A 27,536-nucleotide genomic window follows, 5' to 3' on the forward strand; every position below is an offset into this window, starting at 1 on the left:
GACGTGTGAACCTGTAGTGGTTTTGTAGAGTTATAACCATTCAGTATGAAATTGGAAATATTTCTCCTGCATCTCTAACTTTACATTTTTGTCTAATGTGAATGAAAAGTAACCTTGCTGATATATTTTTTTGGAATATTCATAGCATAGACATCTCTATAAAAATAGACGGTCTTATTTTAGACGTTTGTTTGCAGATGAAGGTGCAACAGGTGTGAAACTCGAATGTGTGCGTACATGTGCGTACATAGGCGTCAAATTATTATAAGTAGCATGTGAGACTGAGAGTGTGTGTGTGTCTTTCTCTCTACAGTTAACTGCTGAGGAGGAGAGGGTAGGTCTGGGTTTCTTTTTTACCCTCGTTCCTCTCCTGTTGCTCCTCCAACACAAATATCCAAAATAAACATCCTCCTCATTAAAGCAAAAATCCATCCTGAACCTCTAGCCAACTCTAGCCTCTTTTTACCCAGTAGTGTGTGTGTCTCTATTTTTAGGTTGTACCCAATTTACTCATATGCAAAAGATCAACAACTCTTCCTCCTCCTCCTCCTCCTCCTCCTTCTTCCTAGACTCCCAATCATCACTTTCAGTGCAATGTCCTATTAATGAAACTTAGTAATTTTCCTTTGCACTTGATATAATTTATGTTAAAAAAAAAAATACTGTGCTTTTACAATGCTGCTTCTTTCCAAAAGCTTGAGAACGAGGAGGAACCTGAGGAGCTTGACGAGGAGGTGGGTCAACTTGTCCATCTGTCAATACCTCGACATTAAGTTTGGATAAATAACTTTTTAGGTGTTTCAAACTGGCAAACAGTTAGTGAACTTTCAGTTTTGTTGTACTAATATGTACTTCCTGCAAAAATCCAGCTCTCATATGAAATGCTTTTCATACTTTGTTTGAGCCAAACTGACATTTTGGCATTTCAAATTCCCTCTGGCTTGTCGAACACAGATGCACCTAATACCATTAACCATGGCTGCCCTCCACGTAGGCTCACTGCCATCATTAATGTTATTAGTTAAACCTATGCCAAGATTTCCCTTTATAGTAACTACTTTAAGGGCATTTTCAAACCTGCACTGTTTTTGTCTTTTTAATCGGAGTTGTTCGTTTCCCCCTTGATGCAATTCGTTTGGGTAGATCTGAACGGAGTAATCATACCCCAAAACAACTGCACCAAGACCTTTTGAGGAAGTGGTCTTGGTCCGGTAACTCTGGAGTGGTTGTTTGTTGTGGGAACATGATCCAAGCTCAACTACAAGGCATACTCTTCAAGTTTGAGCTAAACGACTCCCGTAGCCGCGTGGACTTTGCATACTGTGATCCGAATTAGCTAAATCAACAGTTGCTAGCATGTAGCCTAAGAGTGAATCAAGATCCAACCTGCGTTAGCACAACAAAGTACGTTGCCTTCTTGATATTTGGGCACCTTCAGGTTTTACCTTCTTCAGGACCTTCCTCTTGTGTTAACGCTCTCATTCCCACCCCGGACATGTCTGACCAATGACAAAAGAGAACGTTCTCCCGTGGCTGTCAGTGATGCTTTTTGGTTCACTCTGATTTTTTTGTGAAAACACTTCAAACCAACAGGAAAAAGCAACAAGTTTATCAGTGCATCCACTGATTCGGACCAAACAAAATTATAGGTTTGAAAACAAAAATAGCCTCAAAACAAGAATGCACAGACGTAGCCTACATGGACAGGGGTGTCCACATATAGTTTCGGCTTTTTTGCAGCGTCTGTGGTTCTTATAGTTATTTTTAAGGCAAAATCTCAGATAAAAGGGTTAGAGTTAGGGGTTAGGGTTGGGGTTAGGGTTAGGGTTAAGGGTTAGGGTTAGGGGTTAGGGATAGGGTTATAACAAAATTAAAATTTTTCAGCCAATGTGGTTCTTATAGTTATTTTTAAGGTAAAATCTCAGATAAAAGGATTAGGGTTAGGGGTTAGGGTTAGGGTTAGGGGTTAGGGGTTAGGGTTGGGGTTAGGATTAGGGTTAAGGGTTGGGGTTATAACAAAATTAATTTGTTGGCAGAGGTCATTGATCTGATTGTGTAGGTGTGGCGTGATGTGTATCACAAGTCTACATTGCGTAATTTTTAGTTGTTTTTTTAACCAGAATCAGCTACAATCACTGTCATTAAAAATTAGCTCAGGCTTGTGGCGAGCAGATATTCTTAAGCAGTATCATTGATTTCCATAAATAAGTTTCCCATTTAGTTAAGTGTTTGAGTGGATGCCAGCATAATCTGAGGATGATGCTGAAACCTACAGTCGCTGTGTCCTTACAAAACCACAGCAGAGTAATACTTCTCTGCATTTGTTTTGTTTTTTTTGTTCTTTTCCTTTATATAATCAAATTTTCTTTGTCATACATTTTATATTATTTGTTTGTTTTCATTTCCATACCATCTCCACCAGGCCAACACAGACAATGAGGGGGAGGATGATATGGTGGGTATTCTCATCAGCAAAGGCTGACAGAAAAAAACAGAAATCTCATTCGTTTTTGCTATTTCACCTTGTCTTTATATTTTAAAACAACTGTCTTTTGTTTGTGGGTTGGTGTAATCTTTACGGCTGCCAGTCAGTGGAGACCAAGGTGAGAGTTTCTAGGTCATTCCCACTGAGAACGCTTTCACATATGATTTCCTCAGATGTCTTTTTTTCCAGTTCTAATTATTTCTGTCTTGTTTCATTTCACCTTCTTTTCTTATTGTTTTGTCATTTTCAACCCCCAGTCTGGCTGCTCAGTCTCAGTGGGATCTGAGGTAAGAGGGAATTTAAAAAGAAAACTTTCTAGTACACAGGTAGCATGTAATTTCCCTGAGATCTGGTACATTATTACATCATATTAATCTCAATATTTGTAAGCTAGACAGAAACCAAAGATTTTTAAAACATTTTATCATTGCTGGGGACAGAATGTAGATTAAGACACACTTATACCTGTGAACGAAAAGCTCTGGTCAGTCAAACTCCAAATCTGTCATCGGTGGACATGTTTCAGAGAGTCTCAAAGTGTCCGTGTCTGTAAAGAAGCCTTAAAATAAAAAAACTGCAGACTCAAGACCTTCTATGTCACACAGAAATTTGGTTGTCTTCTTAATTTGTGCCTTATTTTATGCTTTAAGAAAGCAGTCATCAATATAAACAGTCCAAGACTTTTTTTAATACATATTTAAATTATTCCTGCCTATTATCACATGACTGTTACCCCCATATAACTAAAGAGACCCAAATTGCCCATAAAGCTTCTGGTACCACATGCTAGCAAAGCTTAACACATTTACAGTTGGCTGCCAACACAGTCTCCCTCCTCGAGTGAGTGCTTAATAGACTAGACAGTGGGTTGCCAGATAATTGAATTTGACAGTGTATAGAAATGTTGCTTTTAGCTGCAACTAAACAGCCTCTTGGAATGACTTTGTTTGTCACCTGACTGTAGGGGGGCCTGTGGCATTTCAGACAAAGTCAGACTTGGAGGGGTGAAGAAGAAGCTGCAGATAATGAAAGGGTGATAGAGCGTCAATTGGATGTTTAATGGCTGAAGTTACTTTAACAGCTGTGGGATGTTATAGAGAAGATATTCATACTGTTATTAGTCAGCTAAATGTGCTGATGCTTTGCTTTAGTCGGGTCTTTTGAAGGAGACGATTTTATGTCTCTGTCATCGTGCAAGCAATTAATTCCCTCTCTGTACTGGCATTTAGATGTTAAATCATCTCCAGTTTCATAAATCTACCCTGACCCAGACAATGTTGAACCAGAGTCTGTTTAAACGTTATCATGCTCCTTCGTTGATTGCTGCAAATGGAACATCAAATATTTTGATTGTGACTCCTTCATAAAGGAGTTTTATTTATGAGGAGGAACCCTGAGATTCTTTATTTCTCAAAGGTCATTTCAATTTGCATTACAGTTGTATTTGAGTTGTGATTAGATTATAAATGAGTGAAAGTCAGGTTGAATTCACAGGCTGTCTGGGCTTTGGATCCTCAGGAATTTGTGTCATTATTTTACTGTTAAAGTACTTGAAAGGCATGTACTCAGAGGCCTCTAGTACTTTTAGCTTTGTGAGGACCAGTTCTAGACCTTGAGAATGAGGACATTTTGTCTGGTGCTCACTTCAAGAAATGACTGATGGAGTGTTACGTCTTGGTTTTAGGGGTAAGGTCAGAATTATGTTTAGGTGAAAGGACAGGTTCATCATTTTTCAAGTCTATCCCAACACAATAGCCCAAATGAATGTTGACACATGTTTTTCTTCGTTATGCCCTTTCAGTGTAACCTTTAAGTTTAGGGTGAGAGGTTAGAGAATGCGTCACATCAATTTTGGTCCTCAAACATGAAGGTCAGGGAAACTACTGCAGGTACATTTAAACTGTGAGTACTTATCTCTCATCTGGGGTGCAGGTCCCCAAAAGATAAATCATTTATTTTGAGGTTAACATTAAGGGTAAAGGTAAACCTCAAGAGAGTGAATGAATGTTAATACAATGTCCTCACATGTGTTTGCACACTGTTCAGCACAACAGCTCTGTTCCAAAAATAAGTTGCCTGCAGAGCGCCTCTCTCCTTCAAATGCGTCTTTCCATTGTATTTCAGTCAGACAGCTGTTGAAGGATGTTTTAAATTCAAATTAATGACTTGAATGTGATTTACGGATGATCAAAACATATTTTACGAAATGTTTTATATACTCAATACACTGACGATGGTGTCCGGCTTGTCCTATCCTATCCTGTCCTGTCCTGTCCTTACCTATTTGCCCTGCCCTGTTTTGTCCTGACTCATCCTGTCCACCTTCAGGTTGACAACAAAGAGAAGGAGAATAAGGTTGGTTGGTCAGGCAGAGTGACAATATGTTAACATGCTTTAACATGCAAATCAGGTGTTTGTGAGACTAGGACCTCGTGTTTTGTGTGTTGTGCTGTATTTGTGTTTGTGGCCCATCCTTTATGACTTTAATGGCATTAAAAGCTGCAAAAGGCTTGAAGATCTTCCCCCAGTGGTGCTCCAAGGAAATTGTTTAACAACTATAATTCCTAGAAATCCTGTGACATCATTAATGTCGCTCATGTTTAGCAACCCAGCCTGTCTGTGTGACACCAAAATGAGACCAGGAAGGAAAAACTTGAAGAGATGTAGTTGATTTATTCCAGAAACATCACAGATAAAAACAAGAGATGTTGCATCGGTAGCGACTTGAGGATTGGTAGTCGTCACTGTCGTTATTCATCTTCGCTCTGCTATTCGTGGTCAGTGCACAGGGTTCAGAGTTTGTTGCCTCACTGACAACACAGATAAGCATCTCGCTATAACATTATGTCTCCACCAGACATCTTTATTTTTCAGCTGGCAGCACTAAAAAGATGCTTCAGGGACGTGCTGAGTGCTGTATGGCTCCTGCTGTTATTCTGAGACGATTGAAAATCTGGTTGAAGTGGAGGGAAAAATGCGAAGTTATTTTTACCCTTAAGCACTAAAGGGAAAATACAGAGCTCTCACAGCTGTTGAGAACACACAACTGCATGTCTTTGCTGTTGAAAACAAGGAGGCAACACAGGGAAGTTCCTGGTAGACACACTAAGAAAAAAGAGAATATTCACACATTTCGGCGCCTTTCTCGCTTTAATCTCTCTCTAGATATTTTTATCCAAAAACTTGAATGATCGTGAAGAATTAAATCTCTGTTTTATTGTGTTTCGGGGGAATTTGACTCAGTTGTGTACGATCTGTCCTCCTGTAGGACGACTCCTCAGCATATGATGACAGTGAGGAGGAGCAGGAGAAGGTTTGACACTACATTAGTCCGGACAACATTTCCATTAACCAACCTGTCCTTTCCTGCTGACTGTCATCTCCGAGCTGACTGAAATCCTCACATGTGGTTGATTAAATCCTTCAATCACTTTGTTTTTCTTGCGTGTGAGAGTGTCTCTGAATGTATGTGTGTCTGTATATATGTGTTCATGTTTCCACCTGTTTTTTTCCCCTCTGCATCATCCCATTATGTTGTTGTCTTTTACTTTGTCTTCTATGTTTGTTTTCTGTCTTTTTCTTTTTAATTTATATTTTTTTTATTCCTTCCTTTGTCCATAAGCTTGACAAAGAAAAGGTGAGCCAGCAAAAGAAAGTTTATTTAGTTTTTTTTTAATTTATTTAAGTTTATCATGTATGACAAGCAGAGGTGTGATATTCTCTCTCTGTGCTTTATTAACATTTATGTCATTCATCTCTTTTTTTCCCCCTGTTTTCACATCTTCCTAGTCTGAGTCCAATCAGGAAAAGGTCTGTGTCATTTACATTATGTGTGTGTGCATGTGTGTGATTGTGAACTTGATCTTAAGGGAGATGAATCATTGTTTGTGTATAAATAAGTGCATATTGCAAAACATTAGAGCATGTGCACAGTTCTTTACAATGAATTAAGCAAAAGCCTAAACCTGACATTAACCCAAATAATGAACCATTATCATTATTTTAACCTGAAAAAAGACAAAAACCTTTTACTGCAGTTTCATTATTTGACAAAAATAGAAAATTGTAGAATTGTTTTAAAAAATGTGGATGACACTTTGCACAGGATATGATGCAAAAAAACAAAAAAAAAGATTGTCGGATTTATATGAACTGAAACCAGTACAACACTGAACACTGGTTTTTGTGGTAAAGATAACATACAGTTAGTTAAAGTGAATTGGAGGAGGACAGGTTGAAAGATTTACCAATAAGACGGACTGCACTGCGAGGGGGAAACTGGCCTCCAAACTGGGCAAATGACCCTTTTATTCCAAGATGATTTACTCACCTAATATACTCTCTTTCTCTCTCTATCTCTCAATCCTCCTCTGGCTCTTTCTCAAAACGATGTAATTTCTCCTGTCTTCTCCTGAAGATTGTTCCCGATGTTAATGATCCAAAACACGATTGAAGCGGTTAACATCACGTTACCCACTGAAGGCCCATATGCTGTGCGTGCTTCTTCTGTGCCTTTAAAATGTCAAGGCTTGTTTTTAGCTGTCTCGAAAAGTACTCACCCCACAGAGGAGGGCATGAGTCTCCGAGCTTGATTTTAAAATATGAGAATCAACAAAATTGTATTTATAAGAGTTTCACCTGAAAACAGTTATAAGCTTTATTAATTTGTGAGTCACTGTGTGGAGGAGCTAGAGGCTAACAGGGAGGGTGACATCAGCGTGTGAATGTATTTGTGTGTGTGTGAACACATGTTTATACCAGTGCTTTAGGCATCTAAGCATTGCTCACTTCCAAATGTGTGTGTGTCCTTGCAGGCTGAAAAGAAAGACAAAGAGAAGCAGGTTTGTTTGTTTGTTTGTAATCACTCTGCCCTTCACCTCCTCTCGCTACGCTCAAAGTCCTCAAATCTATTCATTTCATTTTGTGAATAGATAATCATTTTATCTCTACTTGTTCAGATTTGCTCACATTCTCCCGTAATTTTCCTTGAACCTCCAACAATTTTAGTCATTTGAATGCACTCATTTATGTTCCTCACTGTACACGTCAATATTGCAATTCAGTTTTGGAAGAAAAGCTAGCTCAGTAGTGCAGGTTTAGGTGTGAAGCAAAAGATTACATCTGTTGGCTTTCTGTTGAAACATTTCCTTATTTGTCTTTGCCTCAAGGAGGACGCCAAGAGCAAACAGGTGGGTGGCTCAAATACCTCTAATCGTCCTCACCAACAAGTGCAGACAAATAGAGTACAAATACAGATTTGTAAAACTTGAAATAATGTCAGCTGGAGCGGCGGATCCAATGAAAGGTCCTCCAACATTCATTTAACACATGGTTGTCCTTTATTAATGATTTTTAGGGATGTTTGAGTTTTAACCAAAGCCCTAATGATTACTTTGAATATACTGACTCAAAAAAAGCAGAAAAGGAGCCTTCATGTTCTCCACTAAAGGCATGCAGGCTCAAAAAGAACATTAAAAAGTAGCAGAAAGAAAAAGTAAACAGAGCAAATGTATTAATATTTCTCTACATCTAAACTTCAGCCCACCATTTGTGTTTGTGTTAGTGTGCCTGAAAATGTGAATCTGTCATCTGAGAGAACATTTAGGACTGAAAAATTAAGCCAAACTGATGACAGAAAGGGGTTATGTGTTGACAGATGACAGACAGGTGTTGACATTTAATAGCCAGTGTTTCCTCCTAATGATTGAGAGACCCGGCATGAGATAAAGAAGAGCAAAAAGGGCTCGTGCTCATGTCCAGCTGTGTGTTTGATTGGCTGCTATCTACCCTCTATCAGACAAGCAAATGGTTTGATCACACACACGCTTTTCTTGAGACTTGAAGTCCTCCCTGCTGGTGTAAAAGCTCTGTTTTGTTTTGATGGCTGAACATCTATTCATCAGATCATTATCTTTAATTTTTCTTGCATAAAAGGAAAGAAAAATTTAGATTTTCCATTATCAAGCAGATGGTGAATCGTTGAAGATCTATTGTATGGCTACGTCTCTACAGTCGACTATGCAAATAATTTTTATGGCAGCAGTTGAAGTGCAAATTTTGATTTTCCATCTGCCGATGTGGCCGTCGACAGAGGCAGCGCTGTTTGTTTTGATTTAGAGCGATTTTTTTACTCCAGAATGAACCATTTTTCTTTTCATTTTGTGTTTTTTTACATATGTAAAGTAAGTGTTTCACTTACTTTTGCATATTTACATGTTGATGCAGAGAAAAGTTTGAAAAAGGTAAAAAAAAAAAGAAAATACGATCAAAGAGGACAGCTGTCTAATGTTGTATTTTGCGTTTTCTCACCAGACTAAGGAGGAAGTAAACAAGGTTTGTTTGTTCAATCACAAATCTTCATTTTTTCCCTTGTAGAGCTTTCCCCTCTGATCCACCTCTCACAACTCCTGAATTTAGACTGTTGTGGTGATACAGTAGAAATCCTCCTCATACAGTTATCCTGACGTACAACGTTAATACTGCTGGTAGCATTTATAACACTGTAGAATCAACCGGAGATGGCACAAATATGAAAACTACAGTAAGTATCTGCCATTTTTTGTCCTAATTGAATGCATTTGAATACATTCCCTGGTTTTGTTATTTCAGCTAATAACGTGAATCTAAAATGTGACAAATTTTGGATTGAATACTTACTGTATTTGCATTGGATATTGTACCAAACAGATAAAGTTCCACCAGATTATTTTTTAGTGCAGTTAATTTTATAAAATTTAAAGATTATGTGTAGGTGACAAGTCACTAATCCTGCTTAGAGTGTTGATATACTTGCTTTTAACTATGTTTTGCATGAGCATTATGGCTATTGTGTTTATCCTTTGATTTGCAGTTTGAGCATGTGCACAACCGTACCATCTTCCAATTAAGCGCATGAATAGTGGGAATGACACGATGTCAGCAACTACAGAAAGTTTTGAAGAGAAACTAAACAAGCTAAACATCACTGCTGCTGCTGTAATCTAAACAATATAATAACCTTACACATATATATATATATATATATATATAATAAACTTGTTCCTATGGAGAGGATTCTGCTGTCATTCAGCGGCTAGTTCATATACTTTTTATTCCACGAGGTACAAAGTATATGAACAATGATACTCACATCTCAGCCATATGTGTACACGTTGGTAAAAGCAAGTATATCACAAGCCTTAGCCCCAAAAAGGATTTGTCTGGTAACTGTAACAGGAAACATCTGTCTGTAGGTATCTGACATTGACGTTGTATGATTGTGTTGTTGTTATAAAAATGCGACTGTTGTCCATATGATTCCTGTTGGGTGTGTGCAGTAAAACATAGTATTTCTACAGGTGATGTCAGTGTTCCTCTTTGTTTTGTAGCATCCCAATAAACCGAAAAGCAATAAACAAAAAGCTTTTATTAAAATCACAGACTCACCATTACCCAATCCACTAGACAATATCACAAAAACCCACACAAATCCACCCCCACACTGTTTTTACCTGCTCTATACTATAATGTACATCCCTGCTCTTCTGTAGTTTGTTATTGTTTTAATTATGAATATTCAGCGCTGTATTATCCTCAGTTTCTTTTTTGTTTTACGTCTGTGTCTTCTCTTGTTTTTCCTTTCTGTCTTTCCATGAAGACTGAAGCCACAGCTGCTACAAAGAAGGTACAGTTGTGTGGTGCGGAGAGATAAGAGAGTCGGACAAACACTTATTACCTATAAAGGACACTTCTAATTTAAGCTGTGATTCTAGTTAGGAGAGTGTGTATGTGTGTCTCTTCTAAGGAGTCATTTTTCTCAGGCATTCACTTTCTCTCTCCTCACAAAGTCTTAAAAAAATACACCAAGTGAAGTGAGAATATGTAGAAATGATTCATACCTACATAAGTTTTATGTGGAGATATTTTAATGCAAAATATGGTGCAAACATACAGCGTATGAACTGTTGAACTAGTAGATGTTATGTTTCTGTAGGGAGTTTAGGTGGTAGGAGATTGAGACTAGTTAAAACAAGACTAGGTCAAAACCTAATGTACGGCTGGACCATGTATGACACTAGAAGGTTTTTCATTTCAAACGACAGATACATGAAGCGACCCTCGGCTGACTAATGATGTTACACCATTGGTCAACCTTTGGCCCACTGATGTATAAAGAGAACTGGATACAGCGTTGGAGGCAGGGCCACATTCATTCCTATGAAAGTTTTTTATATATTATATATATATATATATATATATATATATATATATATATATATTGAACAAATTGCACATTTTGACAATAAGAATAACTAAGACAATTTTTAAAAAATAAGTAAAATAAATAATAAGAAGGGAAAAAAGAACATTTGAATCGAGAGTATCTAACTTCTGTATCATAATGTATTTCTGAGTGAAACAGGTCAGACAGACGGGACGTAACGTTGGGAGGAATTTGAAAGTGAGCATCGTAATCAATCTTAGCTCTGTGCTGCTAAAAGTTGAAGATTGATTGATGGTTTGGTTCAAGCCCTACGTAAGCACACGTCATATTTTGTTTTACAGGAAAAAAATATGATTGGATTTTGATATAAGAATACAAAGAAATTGATATTTTTGGGGTTTTTTTGGCATATATTGTTAAATATATATTGTTAAACTGGGGCTGTGATCTAAAAGGGTTAAAAGGGCATTTTTCATTTCATCTCGACTCTAGTACAATTTGTAATTGTATAGATTATTTAAGAATCAAGGCACATATACAGTCAGCAAACAACTCATAGATGAGAAAACAAGTGTCTCTTGTCTTATCCAGTTAATCCAAAGAGATCAGTCCTTCAGAACACTGGAGAGACACGTTGTCACTGGGATACAAACTTTAAATATTTAATATTTTAATATGGGATACAAAGATTTAATAGCTTTTATGTACTGTTTATGTACATTCCTATGAAAGTTGCTCAATGGTGCGTGAAGCCAAAAAAGCCGCTTCCCGCTGTAAAGGAATCACCTGTATGAACGTATACTGCATATTCAAGGACACTTTACACACACGTGCACACTCACCTCCAAATGTCTATAAAGATGTTTGCCCAATAATTGCAGTTTACTGTAAACACAGCAATCGTTTTTGGCCTCAGACCAAGAACAGACTCGGTCTTGGAGGGAGTGGACAGTCCAACCTTTCACTTCACTCACCGGAAGATTTCTCAATTAAAACGGAAGATACTAAAACACTGTCACTTGAAAGTCACAGTTCTCCTTTAGTCCGATTATACAGTATATTATGGCAGTTTGCCCAGAATCTTCTATCTAATAACACAGATTCACAGTTATCGATGGCACAGTTTCTACAAAGACACTTTCAGATGCCTTTTCTTGCAACCGTCTAGCCACTCGGCTGGCCGTAACATGTGGTGCACACTCAAGGAGCAGCATACTAATGAGCTTCAGGCTGTATTTTACAGGTTTATTGGAGGTCTGTTACCAGACTTCTCAAGGCCAGTTCATGCTGCAGGCTGGATCATGACCACTGAAATAAAGCACTTTGAAGCTTTGGCTTTTTTGCGGTAACTGGCACAAGAATGGATTGTTAAATATTTTTTGATAGCTCAGAGTTGAGCATGTTTTTAGTATTCCTGCGCACCCACACAAGTGTTTTAAGTTATTCTGGCCGATCTGGCCTCTGCTCAGGGTGACGTTTAGCAGGGCTATGTTGGGAATTACATGGAGGTCACTAAACTCAACACACCAGTAAGAATGATTAAATTTTCCTGCCCTATGAGTCTCAGGAGGCGAGTGAGGTCAACAAATTTTTCTGATCAAAAAACCAAATATGTTGTTTGACCATGTGGCTCCAGAACGACACATAGCAGTGTTTTCTAATCTGGAGATCCTATCAGCAGTAATCGGCAGGACGACATTTGTCTGTGCTTTCCCAAACCGTTACAAATCACTGTTAAAAATAATGATGGTTTATGATGTGACAACACTGTGGTTAAGTTGAGGCACAAAAACCAGTTGGTTAGGTTTATGGAAAGATCATGTTTGGGTTAAAATGATCAATTTATTAAGGTTAGAAAAATGTCGGTTAAAGTTTCTACGTCCTTACAATTAGACAGTGGTAGTTGCATATATATACGTCATCTGTACTGCACCACTGATCTGAGTCATAATTACTATGGTCGCTAGTAACGTAACTGTGAACTCTATTAAGAACTATACTGGATGGACATCTCCCTCACTGAGACTGTCCTGAGTGAGGGAGATGTCCATCCAGCATAGTTCTTCATAGAGGTCTAATCAAGGGGGAAAAAATGAAAATACCAGTGTGGTTGTAACAATAGGTGCGTTTCCATCCACCTGTTTAAATGCACATTGGAGTGGAGGGAGTGGGAGGTACTTGGTCTGCGGCCAAAAATGATTGGAAATGTCAGAAATTTGAAAAAAGTCAAAATATCACAAGAAGTTTTTACACTAAGAAGAAAAAGTGACAAAGTGATAAACATAATAAAAATAATGACGCACAGTATATAAAGCATCTAACTTATTTGTGGACCTCAAATTAATACATGTAATTAACAAAAACGCCATATTTCCATCATCTTTTCTACACGGTTTCCATAATACATCCACGGTTTTCTGCCATGGTTTTCTGGACTTTCTGATCCTCTTTCAATTACGTCATCCAATTGCACCCTCTTCTTCTGCAAAGATTTAATAGTACCAGATTGGAGAATTAGCACTGCCAGCTGTTTCTCTAGGTGCACACAACTCCCCAGTATTTACATAACAAAAAATATGTTACATTTGGATGGAAAACTGATTGTTCTGGGCCTTTAAAACCTAAGCTTAGTATATTATTACCTCTGATATACACTGAAAATGTGATCTTTTTCTAATAAAAAGCTGCACACTTTGATTTTTAGTTTGATTTAGCAGCACTTTGTTTCTTTGGCCTCAAGATGTTGCTGTCATTTACTTACATACTGTAGCTGTATTTATTTTAGTCCAAATGTAAATCTTGGGGGAAAAAATGTTGATTGCACAGCTTGCAGTTGCTAAGAAACTGGCATAAAGGACATAGCAAACTGGGAAAACAAGAGAAATATGCTTCGGATCCAAAAACACACAACTCTCTGTGTCCCTGGTACGTCATTACTCAACAGTCAAAGTTTACTTTATTTTTCAAGCTCAGTCATGCCTGGATGACCCACAGGACTGCACGCCCAGAAACAAACAGTGTTCACAACACAATCAATCCATTAAAATAAAAAACCCCACAAACAAGAGGACTGGCCACAGGGCACTTTGGCCTCAGGGTCTGGCGGAAAAACGAATACCTGCCAGTTCTGGTGGTGATGTGCAGCTGAGCCTGACGTCTGAGGAGGCAAACATCACGCAAGTTTTATTTGTTTAAAAAAGGGGAAACTGGTGATTGTCAATATAAATTTTACTGACACATACTTGCTTAAAAAATGAACTAGTTTCAGCACAGACCTTGTTATCTGTCAAAGTACAAGTCTCTGAAAATACTGAACATGGACTATAACCACTGTCTTAATTACAGATTTAGGTTTACAGATACAGAAATGTCTGCAAACAGTAAAAATAGCCATTTAAAAAAGCCAATTTTGGATCCATTCTTTAGTTTATTATTTGTCATGTTCACATCTGTTTACTGGGGGAAAATGCTAAGAAGAAAGAGCAACAACTATTAAATGAGTTCAAGTCAGTGTAAAAAAACTAAAACTTCAGCCTCTTTGGTATATTTTTGAAGACGTGCTTGAGCGTGATGAAATGGCAGGTTCTTTATAGCTTGAAGTGCCCTTTTTCAGACACTGTTGAATGGATTTGAAGAGGCGTAAATGAGGTCGCCTCCACTTTCTCCCATTCTCAGCTGAAATCTTGTGTTTGTCACGATCTTTGCCGTTTCGCATTTTAGTCAACACTGTTTACTTTCCTGTTTACTGATCTGTACTCATTTGTCATCCAACAGCGTCGTTACACACATGAAATATGTCCATACTGTAAGTCACTGTGTTTATCTGGTGATACACACTCGAGATGTATTCCTGCAGTAGAACTTATGTACATGTACTGTGCACTTTTTGCCCTTTCAACTAAACAACCATCGTTCATACATATTTATTTTGCTGCAAATTATGTGTACAGTTCTGCTCAAACATCAAAAAAATGCACCAAAGAGAAACTGACGAGATGTCAATATTGCCTGTGGTATACAGATACACAACTCAAGACAGCAACTTTAACTTTTGCTTATTAATTTATACATAAAGTACCACAACTATAAAGTGTGCAATACTTGCATCACTTTATCCAAAACCCTAAAAAGAGACACTTATGGTCCAGCAGCATGATGAATACAGCTTAAACTGCAACTAGTGTTCTAGTTGTCTTGTTCATGTTAAAGGCTTCACAGAGGTGGACAAATACTGTGATGAACCTACATGAAATCTTTAGTGGATGGAAGCTACATTTTGGTATATTTCTGGGGGGTAGTGTCACTTTTTTAGGTGTAAATTCTTGCTTATAATATTAGGTTTCCATTTAAGTGAAAGAAGTACGGAGAAAAAGAGGAATAAAACACCTGAAGGCCAGTAGACTCTGGAGACAAGACAGAGCCAGTGACTTTATTGGTTTTATAACTGATTGATTGTAAAAGCTTTAAATAATCTGGTTTCACTTCTCTCTTTTTGTCCCTTTATGTGTGTTGCAGCTGGACACAGAGGCAGCCGACATCCTCAATGAGCTGCAGGTGAAGCTCAGCACCGTCCTGGACAACTTCAGCATGATGTTTGCTAAAAGGTAACACACACACACACACACAGTAGTGGGAAGTAAATAAGTACATTTACTGAAGTACTGTACCTAAGTACAATTTTGAGGTATTTGTACTTTACTTGAGTATTTCCATTTGATGCTACTTGCTTATTTGACAGCTTTAGTTACTTTTCAGATGAAGATTTGACACAATGGATAATATAACAAGCTTTTAAAATACAACACATTGTTAAAGATGAAACCAGTGGTTTCCAACCTTTTTGGCTTTTGACGTCTTACAAAAAGCAGTGTGTAGTCGGGGTCACATTTCACATGTCTATGAGTTGTTAACAGCTCCACCAAATAGTGATTTTTCCCTCTAAACTTCTCACATGCTTTCATTTCAATAAATGTTTAAATAATCCAATATTTTACCAAAAATCAAAGATTAGAGAAAAAGTCCAAAAACTGAAAACAGATTTGTGTATCAGAACTTTGTTTTTTCTTCTTTCCTCTCCCATTAATCATCTCACGACCCCTCAGATTTATCTGGTGACCCTTTGGAGGGGCCCGACCCCTAGGTTGGGAACCACTGGACTAAACTAACTAACTGTATATAAAGTAGTTGAAACTAGCTCCACCTCCAGCAGCTACAACAGTAACATGCTGCTCTAACACTGATGCTTCACTATTAATAATCTAATGATGTCATATATAATAATATATCAGTCAGAGGGACCAAACCACTACTTTTACTGCAATACTTTAACTACATCAAGCTCATAATACTTATGTACTTTTACTCTAGTAGTTTTTCAGTTTTTGATGCAGGACTTTTACTTGCAATGGAGTATTTTTACATAACTGTATTGGTATCTTCCACCACTGCATATACAGTATTCCACTGTTGACTGAGGAACAAGCCTCCACCAGACTCACAGAAGTTTTTCTCATCTCCCTTCAGTTTCCAGACTCGTATTACCGGCTGCATGCGTCAGATGGCGGAGATCCTCTACCAGATCAAAGGCCCTCCCAACCGCAACACTGCAGAGGCAGATGCTGACACCATATTGAGGCCCCTCATGGAGTTCCTGGATGGGAAGTAAGTCGAGGCATGACACACACACAGCGACTCTGATTGTACTGTACATTTCAGCCGCTGGGTGAAGCATGCAGGAGGGGTTCTCTGACGTTCGAATTATAGATGATAGACAATGGTGGAATGTAACTAAGTACATTTACTCAAGTGCAGTACGTAAGTACAATTTTGAGGTATTTGTATTTATTTGAGTTTTTCTATTTTACGCTACTTTTTACTTCTACTCCATTACATTTCAGAGGGAAATATTACACTTTTTACTCCACTACATTTATGTTATGGCTATCAGGCTAGATATGCATTATTATAACTAACTTTAGCTCTACATTAAAATGCCGCTTACATTTACATGTCTATTAATCAATATGAAACAATGCAACAATAATAAATATATATGATACATATAACACTAAACTGGGCCATTTTGCATTGTGAGTACTTTTACTTTTGATACTTTTAGTACATTTTACTGCCAATATTTCTGCACTTTTACTTTTAAATGCAGGGTTTTTACATGTAATGTCATTTTTTCACTGTAGTATTGCTACTTTTACTTAAGTCAAAATATCTCAGTACTAAATAAATAAATATAAATATATATGATACATATAACACTAAACTGGGCAATTTTGCTTTGTGAGTACTTTTACTTTTGATACTTTTAGTACATTTTACTGCCAATATTTCTGCACTTTTACTTTTAAATGCAGCGTTTTTACATGTAATGTAATTTTTTTCATTGTAGTATTGCTACTTTTACTTAAGTCAAAATATCTCAGTACTTCTTCCACCACAGGTTTGATTTGATATGTTATAAATCGATCTATATTTTTGTCATCCTGTTTGTCCATGATGTATTTCTCCCTACTCTGTTGCTCTTCCTGAGGTTTCTTCCATGTTTTTTCCCCCGTTGCAGTTTTTTTTGGAGAGTTTTCCTCATTTGAATCAAGGGTTTAAGAACAGAGGATGTTGTATTAATGTACAGATCGTAAAGCCCCCCTGAGGCAAATTTGTGATTTGTGATACTGGGTTTTATATATTTATATATATATATATATATATATATATATATATATATATATATATAAAAATTTGACTTGAACATTGACTTCACTCTAAAATGTGTTCTGCTCAGTGAAGAAGGAGACATCTTGTCTCAAGCAGTTAAACTTTTGAAATTAGAAAAATATGAACATTCACAGACTGAATTTTTTGCATGAGGAAGAAGAAGGAGTAGATGTCATTTTAAGAATTTCTTTCCTTTTTTACAGAAAAACCACATCAGACACAAATTATTATTCAGAGCAGAGCATGTTTTCAACTAATGTCATGAATCTACTGACTTATGTGCTTTCACTCAAAATGATTTATGCGAGCTAGAACAACTGCTTTCTCTCACTTTGTTCATGTGAATACTAATTATATACTTATAAGGAGACACTTCATCCATGATTAGGTCAGGAGCACTGGAGGGCAACTTAACATGGCGCGCCAACACAGCTGGGAGCTGACGAGGCTCCGTAAGGACCTTGTTGAGGCACATGTTCCGACTTCTTGTACGTTTTCTTGTGGGCGTTTGCTTGAAGAGGTTGTAATACGGATTTTAGGATTAAAACATCAAAAATAATTAAAGTCCTTGAAAAGTTTCTCGGAGCTCTCTGAAAGAGCCGATCAGCTGTTAGTCTGTAACCTAAAAAAACTGCAGCAGAATGTGAATGAACACTCAGTCAAACTTCTCTGGAGGCTAAAAAACAAAAGAGGAACGGACATGGTAGCGTTGATGATTTGATGCGTACATTTCAGTACACAGTTTTGTTCTGTGTCATCGTACGGTAGCGTTCAGTCCATCAATAGAGAAGCAAAGGAAAGATACATTTCTATCTAATCATTTTAATTCATAATAACGACCTCCGCCTTTAAACATCTCTCGTGCATTAGGTTAGTCTTTGCTTCCTAAACATAAAGAGACGGAAACTGGTTTGTCAATATTTCAGTTTCAAGAGATTCTGACACAATTTACTGTTTTACTTTAAGTACCATATTTACCATTTATAAGCAGTATATAATGTTTAATAATGTTTATATAACATATATAATATAGTTGTAAGCAGATATAAGGACATATTTAAGTGTTAATTAATGTACAGTATTTGTCAACTATTATAACTTCTCATATGAAGCCATATTTTCTATTATCACAACTGTGTTTTACTATATTATCATTCATTAACCATTAATACAACAACCTCATCTCATGTTGTCTACAGGAGTTACAGTCATTGACAAATGCATTAATAAACATTTATATCTACTTACAGATATGTCTGTAAATGCTTATATATTTTTTATGCACCACATATCTGGAACAAACTCCACATCTCACTTCTTTTAACCCTTTCATGCATGAATTCTGATGACCTCTGTCAGTGTTTTTATTCCTCTTTAGGCATGAAAAAAAAAATTGAACTTTGAACTTTTTTTTAAATATGCATTTTTCAAGGAGTTTGTCCAACTTAGTGGACAGACGATTAATTGTCATTTTCTCGCAAAATAAAATCAATACTTGGAAATTTTAACAATTGTATTACTCCTTAGTTGTTACTTGATGTTACAAAATTTTATTTACCTGCAAGCGTCTATTACTATAGAGGGATCGGCAAGATATTCCTGAGCTGTGGAGCATTTCCGGCCAGCAGGCAGCCATCTTGGTTTTGAGCTTTTACAGTTTATGGTTTTAAGAAATTTGTGTTGTACTTACAAAGGCTGGCCAATGGACGGCAGCGTACGGGATGACACACTAGAGTCCACTGTGTTGGCTGATGTGCAACTATACCATAAAAACTCCATGCATATATAAGAAAACGGCTTTTGAATAGCCGTCCGCTGTAGTGACCACTACGCATGAAAGGGTTAAACTGAGGTGGAAGACCTTTATTAAATCAAACGCGGGGCTCTTCATATCTCTCGCACTGCACTGTTGCTGCACTGTAATTTTTATTCTCTTGTTTTATCTGTCTCATTCTATTTTAGCTTATTTTTTCTTCTATTTATTCTATTTAAATGTGTCTTTTTATAATGTCTTGTGTTTTTGTCTTAGTGCCTTTTATGTTTTATGTGAAGCACTTTGAATTCCCTTGTTATTCAAAGGTGCTATACAAATAAACTTGCCTTGCTTTACAACTACATTATAGTGTGTTATAAACCATTTATTAACTGTTTATATGCTGCTTATAAATAAAGTAAAGTGGTGTTTTAGACCAACCCACATCTTCAGCCTACTTCACTAGATTTAGACCGGCTTTGTGAGCCTACGACTGTATAATACTAATAACTGGCGTGCTCTAAATGCTTGAAGACTGAACCCTATAATGGATATCACTGTACAATGCAGACTGTTGAAACAAACAGCTTTTAGCTCACATCCTGGTCGTGTGTTTGTGTGATCCAGTCTCAGTATCTTCGCCGACATCTGTGAGAAGACGGTGCTGAAGAGGATCCTTAAGGATCTGTGGAAGATCGTCCTGAGCAGCCTGGAGAAGACCATCGTCCTGCCTCAAAGCAACGACAGCCTGGTAAACGCAACCATAAAACATATTCTTAAACCAATCCTTAACTTTCATGCAGTCCTTTGAAGACATGACAAGCAGACAAAATGTTCTCACTTTGTAAAAACTGTGAATCTCAAGGTCTAGAGATCAGACACACAGACACACACACTGGTGACTAAAAGCAGTTGTATGATGAAGTGAACAAAGAAACTCATTTTCTTCATTTCTTGTCTTTGCTGTCATTCCAAGGTCGGTTTTTACAGACCGATGACAGTAATTAGAGGACAGTAAAGGAGATGAGAAAACACACAAGCACACTCAGTTATGAAAGGACGTTGCATGTTTAAGTGCCTTAAACACAAATCTTATACTTCATGTAATATGATTTTTAATTTCCTTTGATGTATTTTTTTAATGCTCTTTTTTTGTTGAGTGGTGATAAAAATGCGAGAAGGGGACTGTTTTGAAAACTCTTATTTGTGATTCAAAGACAAACAACAAGCAGTTTTTTAATCAAAGGAAGTGACTGAATTCACAAACATTCACATTTACATCTATGTACTGTTGATGTTGTGTTTTCCAGCAGCAAATTAATACCCTTAAAGGCATTAAAACAGTTTGTAGCTACATTTATTCATCAAAAAAATGAAAGTGAAGGCGAGTATATGTACTGTAATGTTGGATAATGGTAATATCCTGTGTTTCTCATTTGCAAAGTGTTAAAATCATCTTTACATGAGTTTTTCCTAGTTTGATTTCTTCTGTGAAGATGTTAGTAATGTTGAATTACTGCATTTTGTCATTTGCAAAAGCATCAGCAAAGTTAAGACGTAGAATGAAGCATTGAAGTTTCAGTATAATCTTTTCTTATCTGCTTCTTTCTCTCCTTCTTCCTCCTCTCTCCGCAGGGTGCCCAACTCCTCACAGCGGCTAAAGGCCTGTCTAATCTCAAGGTAACACACCCAGGACACAGAAAAAAAGTTGAATTATATCTCAAAAGAGAATTTAGGGGTTTACCCAGTGACATCGGGAGTTTTTCAGTATCTACAGTAGCAGCTGTAAGCTTAACACATTTGCACATGGTCTTTAATAGTCATTGGTGGTATGCAGGAGGCGGCGGTTTGAAGACTAGACAGGCTGGGTAAAACTCAGATTGGGAAAGTAAATTTCAGATGTTCTGCCCTCTCTCTTAAGTCGCTGCTGAGTTGATCTTTCGAAGGAACTCTGTCTGATATCAGTCTCTGTTAACTCTACAGGGAGGAGGTGAAGCCAAAACTTTGACACCCAAACAGTGTGTGATCGTTGATGCAGGACTGGAGACGATCAAGGTAGGAAATTCACATGTAAAGCAAGAAACAACATGATAAAATCAGTCAGTTGCATCTAGACTTTTAATTCTATGGCATTATAAAATATGCAAGACAATCTTCACAGCATCTCTAAAAAGTCCAGTAATGCTTTTCATGTCAGGTAGTTTACACCAGGGGTTCTCAACCTTTTGTAACTTAAGGCCAACTTCTGATTTGTTAAAAAATTTACCACCATCCCAAATAAATAAATAAAAACATAACATGACAAACAAACTGTGCTGTAAATATGCCACTGTCAGCTGTAATGACCAAAATAAATATTCTGTTTACCCTCAGTGAGACACTCGAGCTTGCTACTGGGGAAATAATGAGATCAAGTCGGGGTGGGATGGATGAGTTGCTTTCAGTTCGTTCCTTGTCTTTGATTTTGTGACAGTCACAATGAAAACCCCTGACTCATATAAACAGATGACGGTGAAAGACAACAGAAATTTGATTGCTCGTTTTGACAGAGAGGGTTACTGACTGGCAGCCAGCATCCAGAATGAAGTGAGGTCAACTTGTGTGAGCTGAAGCTTCAGGCTGCTGATAGTTCATTTTCCAACACAGTGGACAGAGACGTGTCTTCTGAAGCAGGATCCACAGAGAAAACTAGCTATCTAACAGTGACAAAACATGTTTGTCTCTACCTAATGAAGTGTCATGGTTGGCGTGGTGATATTAAAATGTTTTTTTGTATTTATATGAATTCTTGAGCACATTTAGATATAAAAATAACCAGTTTTGTAAACATTCTCAACCTGCTGCTTTACACCAAATCATGTCACTTCAGTTCAGATCTTTATTGTCCCACAAGACAAGCAGCATAAAACACAAAACCATGAAAACATAAATGCATAAATGCAATAAAAACACAACTGAAGACATTAAAAGTGCAGGGACTATACACACATTTCAGACTAAAATAAAGGATGTATTTTAAAGGCAAGAACAACAGCAACAAAAAGAATAAAGGGAAGAAAATAAAGTGCTGATGAAGATTTAACACACTGCTTTTATAAGAAAAAAATCAATGATGTATTTGGTTATTCAGGAAAATACACTCTGGATTTACTGAAGAAAAGGTGTCTTTTTTTGTGTGCTTATTCCACATCGAGTATAACATTTTATACTGTTAGAATAAAAGGATTTTTTTATCATGTTCACCCTGCTGCTTTCTTCTCCTTTAGCAATACTTCCACGCAGGAGGAAACGGGCTGAAGAAGGCGTTTGTGGAGAAAAGTCCTGAATTGGCTTCACTGCGTTACGCACTCTCTCTCTACTCCCAGAGCACCGACGCTCTCATCAAGACCTTCATCACCACGCAACACTCCCAAGGTGATCATAGACACACACACACACACACACACACACACACACGTTGCATGAACAGATGAGTCACTAATCAAATAGCAGGGCCACATCATTATATCTCTCTGTTCTTTCTTGTTCTCTCAGTGCATAATGGGATGGGTCTCAGAATCACTGGCAATGAAAAGATTCGTCCTGATAGAGGTAAGTCTGCTCACGCTGTACCTCTATACTTTTGCAGGATCTTCTAAATAAAAGTGACAAGAACTTTAAAATCATAGCACTTTCTTTCACTCTCAATGACATGCCTCATTTCAGTGTGTTTGTGGGGCTCTTTTCATGCTGTAAATTAGAAAAAAGTTATCAAAAACTAACTATAAAAGTGTAAGATACAATTATGTGTCTTAACTGTTATCAAAATCAGCTTCCATAGTAACAAAAGGATCTTTTTTTTTTTTTAACAAAGCTGAAATGTAAAAAGATAAGAAAGTAGGTCAGTGCAGCAGCAATAAGATCAAGATAAGAATAAAAGAAAAACATGAGAGTAAAGTTAAAAAGATATTGTTAATAATATATAATATGGACCGATGTGTGTGTTTGTCCTGCAGGTTCAGGGGTAGAGAAACCCATCGGAGAGGCCGTGCTGCAGATCGACATGATGCTCGGGAAGGAACGCAAGGTCAACGTCAGAGGTGAGACACCTGGACACAAAATGCACAAACATTTACCATTAAATCCTGATGTTTTAACTGTGTCCCAAACTTAAAACCTCTTTATAATTTAATTCTTAAATCCAGGACCAAACCTTGAACAAACCCTTCAAAGGATCATTCTGCTGCTTTTGCATGTTTTAGTCTATTAAGTACAAGTTGCGTGTTCTTCATATTACTTTCCAAAGCACAGATAATCAATGATCCTCTCCACCTGATATGAACATCAATATATACAGTATATATACAAATATACACACATGCACTCACAAACACACAATTATACATCTGACAGTACCATCATCTACATCACGTGCTCTCCTTCTCTCTCCTTCTGTTCTCCCACATCGTCTCCATTCAGTTATCGCTGTGAACGACATGAAGTGGCAGACATCGGGGATGTTCCGGCCTTTCGTCGAAGTCTCCATGGTCGGTCCCTTCCTGGCCGACAAGAAGCGCAAGTTCACCACCAAATCCAAGAACAACAGCTGGACAGCCAAGTTCAACGAGGCCTTCCAGTTGTGAGTTTGAAATCTGAACTTCCGACTGTGCTTTAACGCTGAACGATGTTCATTGCTGGTTGATTTTTAAATGTTCTCCTCTCCTCTGCAGCGTCCTGGGTAAGGAGTCCCCAGACTGCTACGAGCTCCAGGTGGCAGTGAAGGACTACTGTTTCGGTCGGGCAGACCGGGTGGTCGGCATGGCCGTGGTTCAGCTGCGTGACGTCGCCGACCGGAAGAGCTGCGTGTGCTGGTGTCCGCTCGGGCCACGCATTCAGACGGATGAGACGGGCATGACGGTGATGCGTATCCTGTCCCAGCGGCCTGCCGACGAGGTCGCCAAGGAGTTTGTCAAGCTGAAATCCGATACTCGTCCTGTGGAGGAGGGCAGATGAGCAGCGGCACGGACTCAGGATCAGAGACTGACGTGGATCAGAGTTTAAAGTCAGGGCTACATGTTGTTCACCGCTTTGTCTGTTGTTTACGAGCAGTCATATTCAATCTCAGGTAAACACAGACCATCAAAGCTTCTGACTGATTATATTCAACATGAAAGAGAGACAACTCGTATTTAATTAATAAATAATGAGAATCTCTCTCGAAAAGTCGAAATAGAAGAACGCACAGTGACGATTATCACACCGACATCAAACATCAAAACACGACAAAGTGCAGTGGTCACTATAAATCATGACTCACCTGAAGCATGTGACTTAAATGTCACTCAAGCTTCCGCTCCAATGAAGAGACGAAAACATATTAATACATGAAACAGTCAGAAATGTCATGATTTTCCATCGTTTGAGGTTTGACTGGCGCTCTTTTTGTCTTTTTGTCATCTTGTGGCGCCCCTCCCTCTTCTTCTGCAGTCGTTCATTGACTTCAATACTTGCATAACAGTTGTGCATGGAAACGTGCATTAATTCTAATTTTCTGATGATTATGGAAATTCACTGAAAGTTTCCGCTACATTTGGATGGAAACTTAACTATAAAAGTTTTCATCACCAATGTAGTATTTAAAAAAAAAAAGTTTTGATTCATTAGAGAGAAACTTGAACTTCCTTTTTTTCTTCTACTTCTACCAAATAACTATGTTGGCAGTTTGTAGCAAATGAAACTTATCTGTTATCCCATCTCCAATCCCATGATGCTTTTCAACAAACATCATCAGCTGGAAATTTATGAGTTTAGGTCTTCTAAGAGAAAGATCTGACTGCTACGTAAAGACAGTTTAATGATCATCAGTAACCAGGACATGAGCTGAGAGCGAGTTGGAAGATTTAGTTCTTTCGACTGCTAACAAATATTTGATGACATGGAGACCACAAAGTTTCCCAAAAAATGGTGTCGGATACCAGTCATTAACCAACTTGAGTGACAGAGCAAAAAAAAACATATTTTGGTCTTTTTAAACATGATGGGTAACATGACAAAAGACTTAAATACGACACACATTGGCTGTTGCGTCACGTAGCTTCACATCCTCTGATGCACGCCAATTAACATCTGTAGCACACACCAGACACAGTATACAGATACATAGTCAGGATCTAGTAGTCTGGATGTGCCGATCCAAGGAAGCCGATATTATAAAACTGCTGCTTTTCTGGAGAGTTTTGCACATCTAGACACGACGACGCACATCAAGAAGTCAGCAATGCGTGTTGCCCTTTAAGGACGAACTTCTGGTATTATATTTTCTTCAGAGTGGGGAAAAAAAAACTTTGGATATAAAAGTCCTGATGATGAAACACTTGGAAATGATTTTGAATTTAAATGTACAGTCATAATTTACATAGCCTTAAAAAAAAAAAAAAAAAAAAAAAAAAAAAAAAGCCTGCTAGCTAACGTAGCTAGCTCACCGTACCCAGTTGGATTTAGAGAGGCTAAAAAATATGAAGATTGTGTTTCGGGTCTACAGTGTTGACTTGAAAGGTAAAACAGGCATTTTCAGAAGCAAAGATTTATGGGTACAGTAGTTGAAAGTATCTGACCACTGGACTGTGGCCTGTCAAACAAAGTGCAGCTTCTCTGCACTGAGGAGAAACACGGTGTCAGAGGTTTCAAATTTAGCTCTTCTGCCTTTTTGCCAAGTGTTCAACTGTGAACACTGTTTACTTGTAGACCTGCTCTGGATGGAATCAGCCAAAAGTTGATAACCTGTTTCTAGACAGTATGAAGACATTTACGAGGTCCAAATCTGGACCTCGGAGATTTTATTTCAGTCTACTTTTACAGTTTTTAATTGGATAAGAACAAAATACTTACGAGTGATTTGACGCCACAGCCTTGCCATGCATGCACAGTCGCACGCCAATCATACCTTTCTGAATGTCTGATTGGTCTTTAACATTCGGCGTGGACTTTGCCTGGTGAAACTTAAACATACAGGCATTTTTTTTGCTCAGTTGGCTGAAGTGTACCAGGGGTTGATCCACACTCATGTCTGTTTACCATGTGCCAAGGAACGCAAGTGTTCAGGGAGCCATGTTCAACTAGCTCTCTTGACGTATTTTTGATTGTTTGCAGACAGTCGTAGCCGTTGTAGACGTCCCACTTTTTACTGCACGTTTGCCAAAACTAGCTGCACTTTGGCTCCAGCCACTATTTGGTAGAATTTAGCTAAAGATAGTCTGGTAGCTCGTTAAGAGGTTCGTCTTTTTGTTTCTGCTGTATTACGCTGAACAAAGATTTGTCTACAGGAGGGTTTAAGTGCATGAAGTGGGATCTTTTACAATGGCCGCCGCTGTAGTGACGACTGAACTCTTGCACTCTGTTTAAAACTAACTGTAAGTTTGTAAAAAATTAAAGCCTACGACCAGAGCATGTATTTATTGTATACAAAGTAAACTAGAATTGTGATCTTTTTCATGTATGTACTGTGAAATATGAAGACTGATCAAATGTATGTAAAGTATCTATCATTATTCTAATGTGACATACGTTGAATATAATTGTAACAATATTTTGTATATAAAATATTTATGAATTAAGGCCTTGTTCTTCGTGTATGTGTGTGTGTTTTTAACTGGCTTTGCAGGATGACGTCGCATTTACACAAAAACCAAACAATAATCCAGACGTCACATGTTAAATGTTTACTTTAACATTTTGTTTTTGTCAGCCAGCAAGGCAGGGGTCACATGACTGACTGAGACAGCCGAAGGTGTCAGAAGACTAGTTTTCGTTAGCCTTGCTAGCTTGGTACTGTAACATAAGATAAATAGTGAAAAATAGAACACATTTATTACTGGAAAATTAGTAATATTCTACACAGCAAAGAGAAAAATCAACCATTCTTTATTCTTTTGTTTAAATTGTGATTGGAACAATGCAAAATATTTACAAATGTAAGCCCGAAATGTAGCCAACCTCCCTCCAAAATTACATGTTCATTACAAATATTCGTGCATGATGTCTAATTTATCTGATTTTAACAACCACATTTAAGGATCCTCCAGTATTACTTCACAAATTCTGTATTATAGTTTTATTAACAGAATTTACCCTCAAATCCCTCAAACAACTTTGACCAGAATGCACAACAAACGTCATTTTCAACAATGACACACATTCGGCAGTGCATTAGCTCGCTAGCAGTAGTGCTAGCTCTGCTGTTCCCATCAGCAGTCCGTCGACTCGACTTTTATGCTGCGTTCATGTCATATCAGAATTTTTGTAACTACAAGATTCTGACTCGTAAATAGTGTTCACGCCAACATCCAAGTCATAATTACAACTAGGATTTTTCCGAAAGTTCAGATATATCT

At 37.7% G+C, this 27,536-nt stretch overlaps 1 protein-coding gene across 1 annotated transcript in view; it reads left to right on the plus strand.

Annotated features, from left to right (window-relative positions):
* Nucleotides 1-26,759, plus strand: part of LOC121903738 (protein unc-13 homolog B-like) — a 202,444-nt gene extending 175,685 nt beyond the window's left edge. Inside the window, exons 32-41 of the mRNA XM_042421073.1 lie at nucleotides 15,204-15,292; nucleotides 16,212-16,349; nucleotides 19,795-19,918; nucleotides 20,803-20,847; nucleotides 21,151-21,222; nucleotides 22,434-22,581; nucleotides 22,702-22,758; nucleotides 23,163-23,246; nucleotides 23,626-23,785; nucleotides 23,877-26,759. Of these exons, the coding sequence (XP_042277007.1) occupies nucleotides 15,204-15,292; nucleotides 16,212-16,349; nucleotides 19,795-19,918; nucleotides 20,803-20,847; nucleotides 21,151-21,222; nucleotides 22,434-22,581; nucleotides 22,702-22,758; nucleotides 23,163-23,246; nucleotides 23,626-23,785; nucleotides 23,877-24,159 (1,200 nt within the window). The 3' untranslated portion in view covers nucleotides 24,160-26,759. The remainder of the gene's footprint in view (nucleotides 1-15,203; nucleotides 15,293-16,211; nucleotides 16,350-19,794; nucleotides 19,919-20,802; nucleotides 20,848-21,150; nucleotides 21,223-22,433; nucleotides 22,582-22,701; nucleotides 22,759-23,162; nucleotides 23,247-23,625; nucleotides 23,786-23,876) is intronic.
* The last annotated feature ends 777 nt before the right edge of the window (nucleotides 26,760-27,536 follow it).

Source organism: Thunnus maccoyii, chromosome 9 (assembly GCF_910596095.1).
Source record: "Thunnus maccoyii chromosome 9, fThuMac1.1, whole genome shotgun sequence".
NCBI lineage: Eukaryota > Metazoa > Chordata > Actinopteri > Scombriformes > Scombridae > Thunnus > Thunnus maccoyii.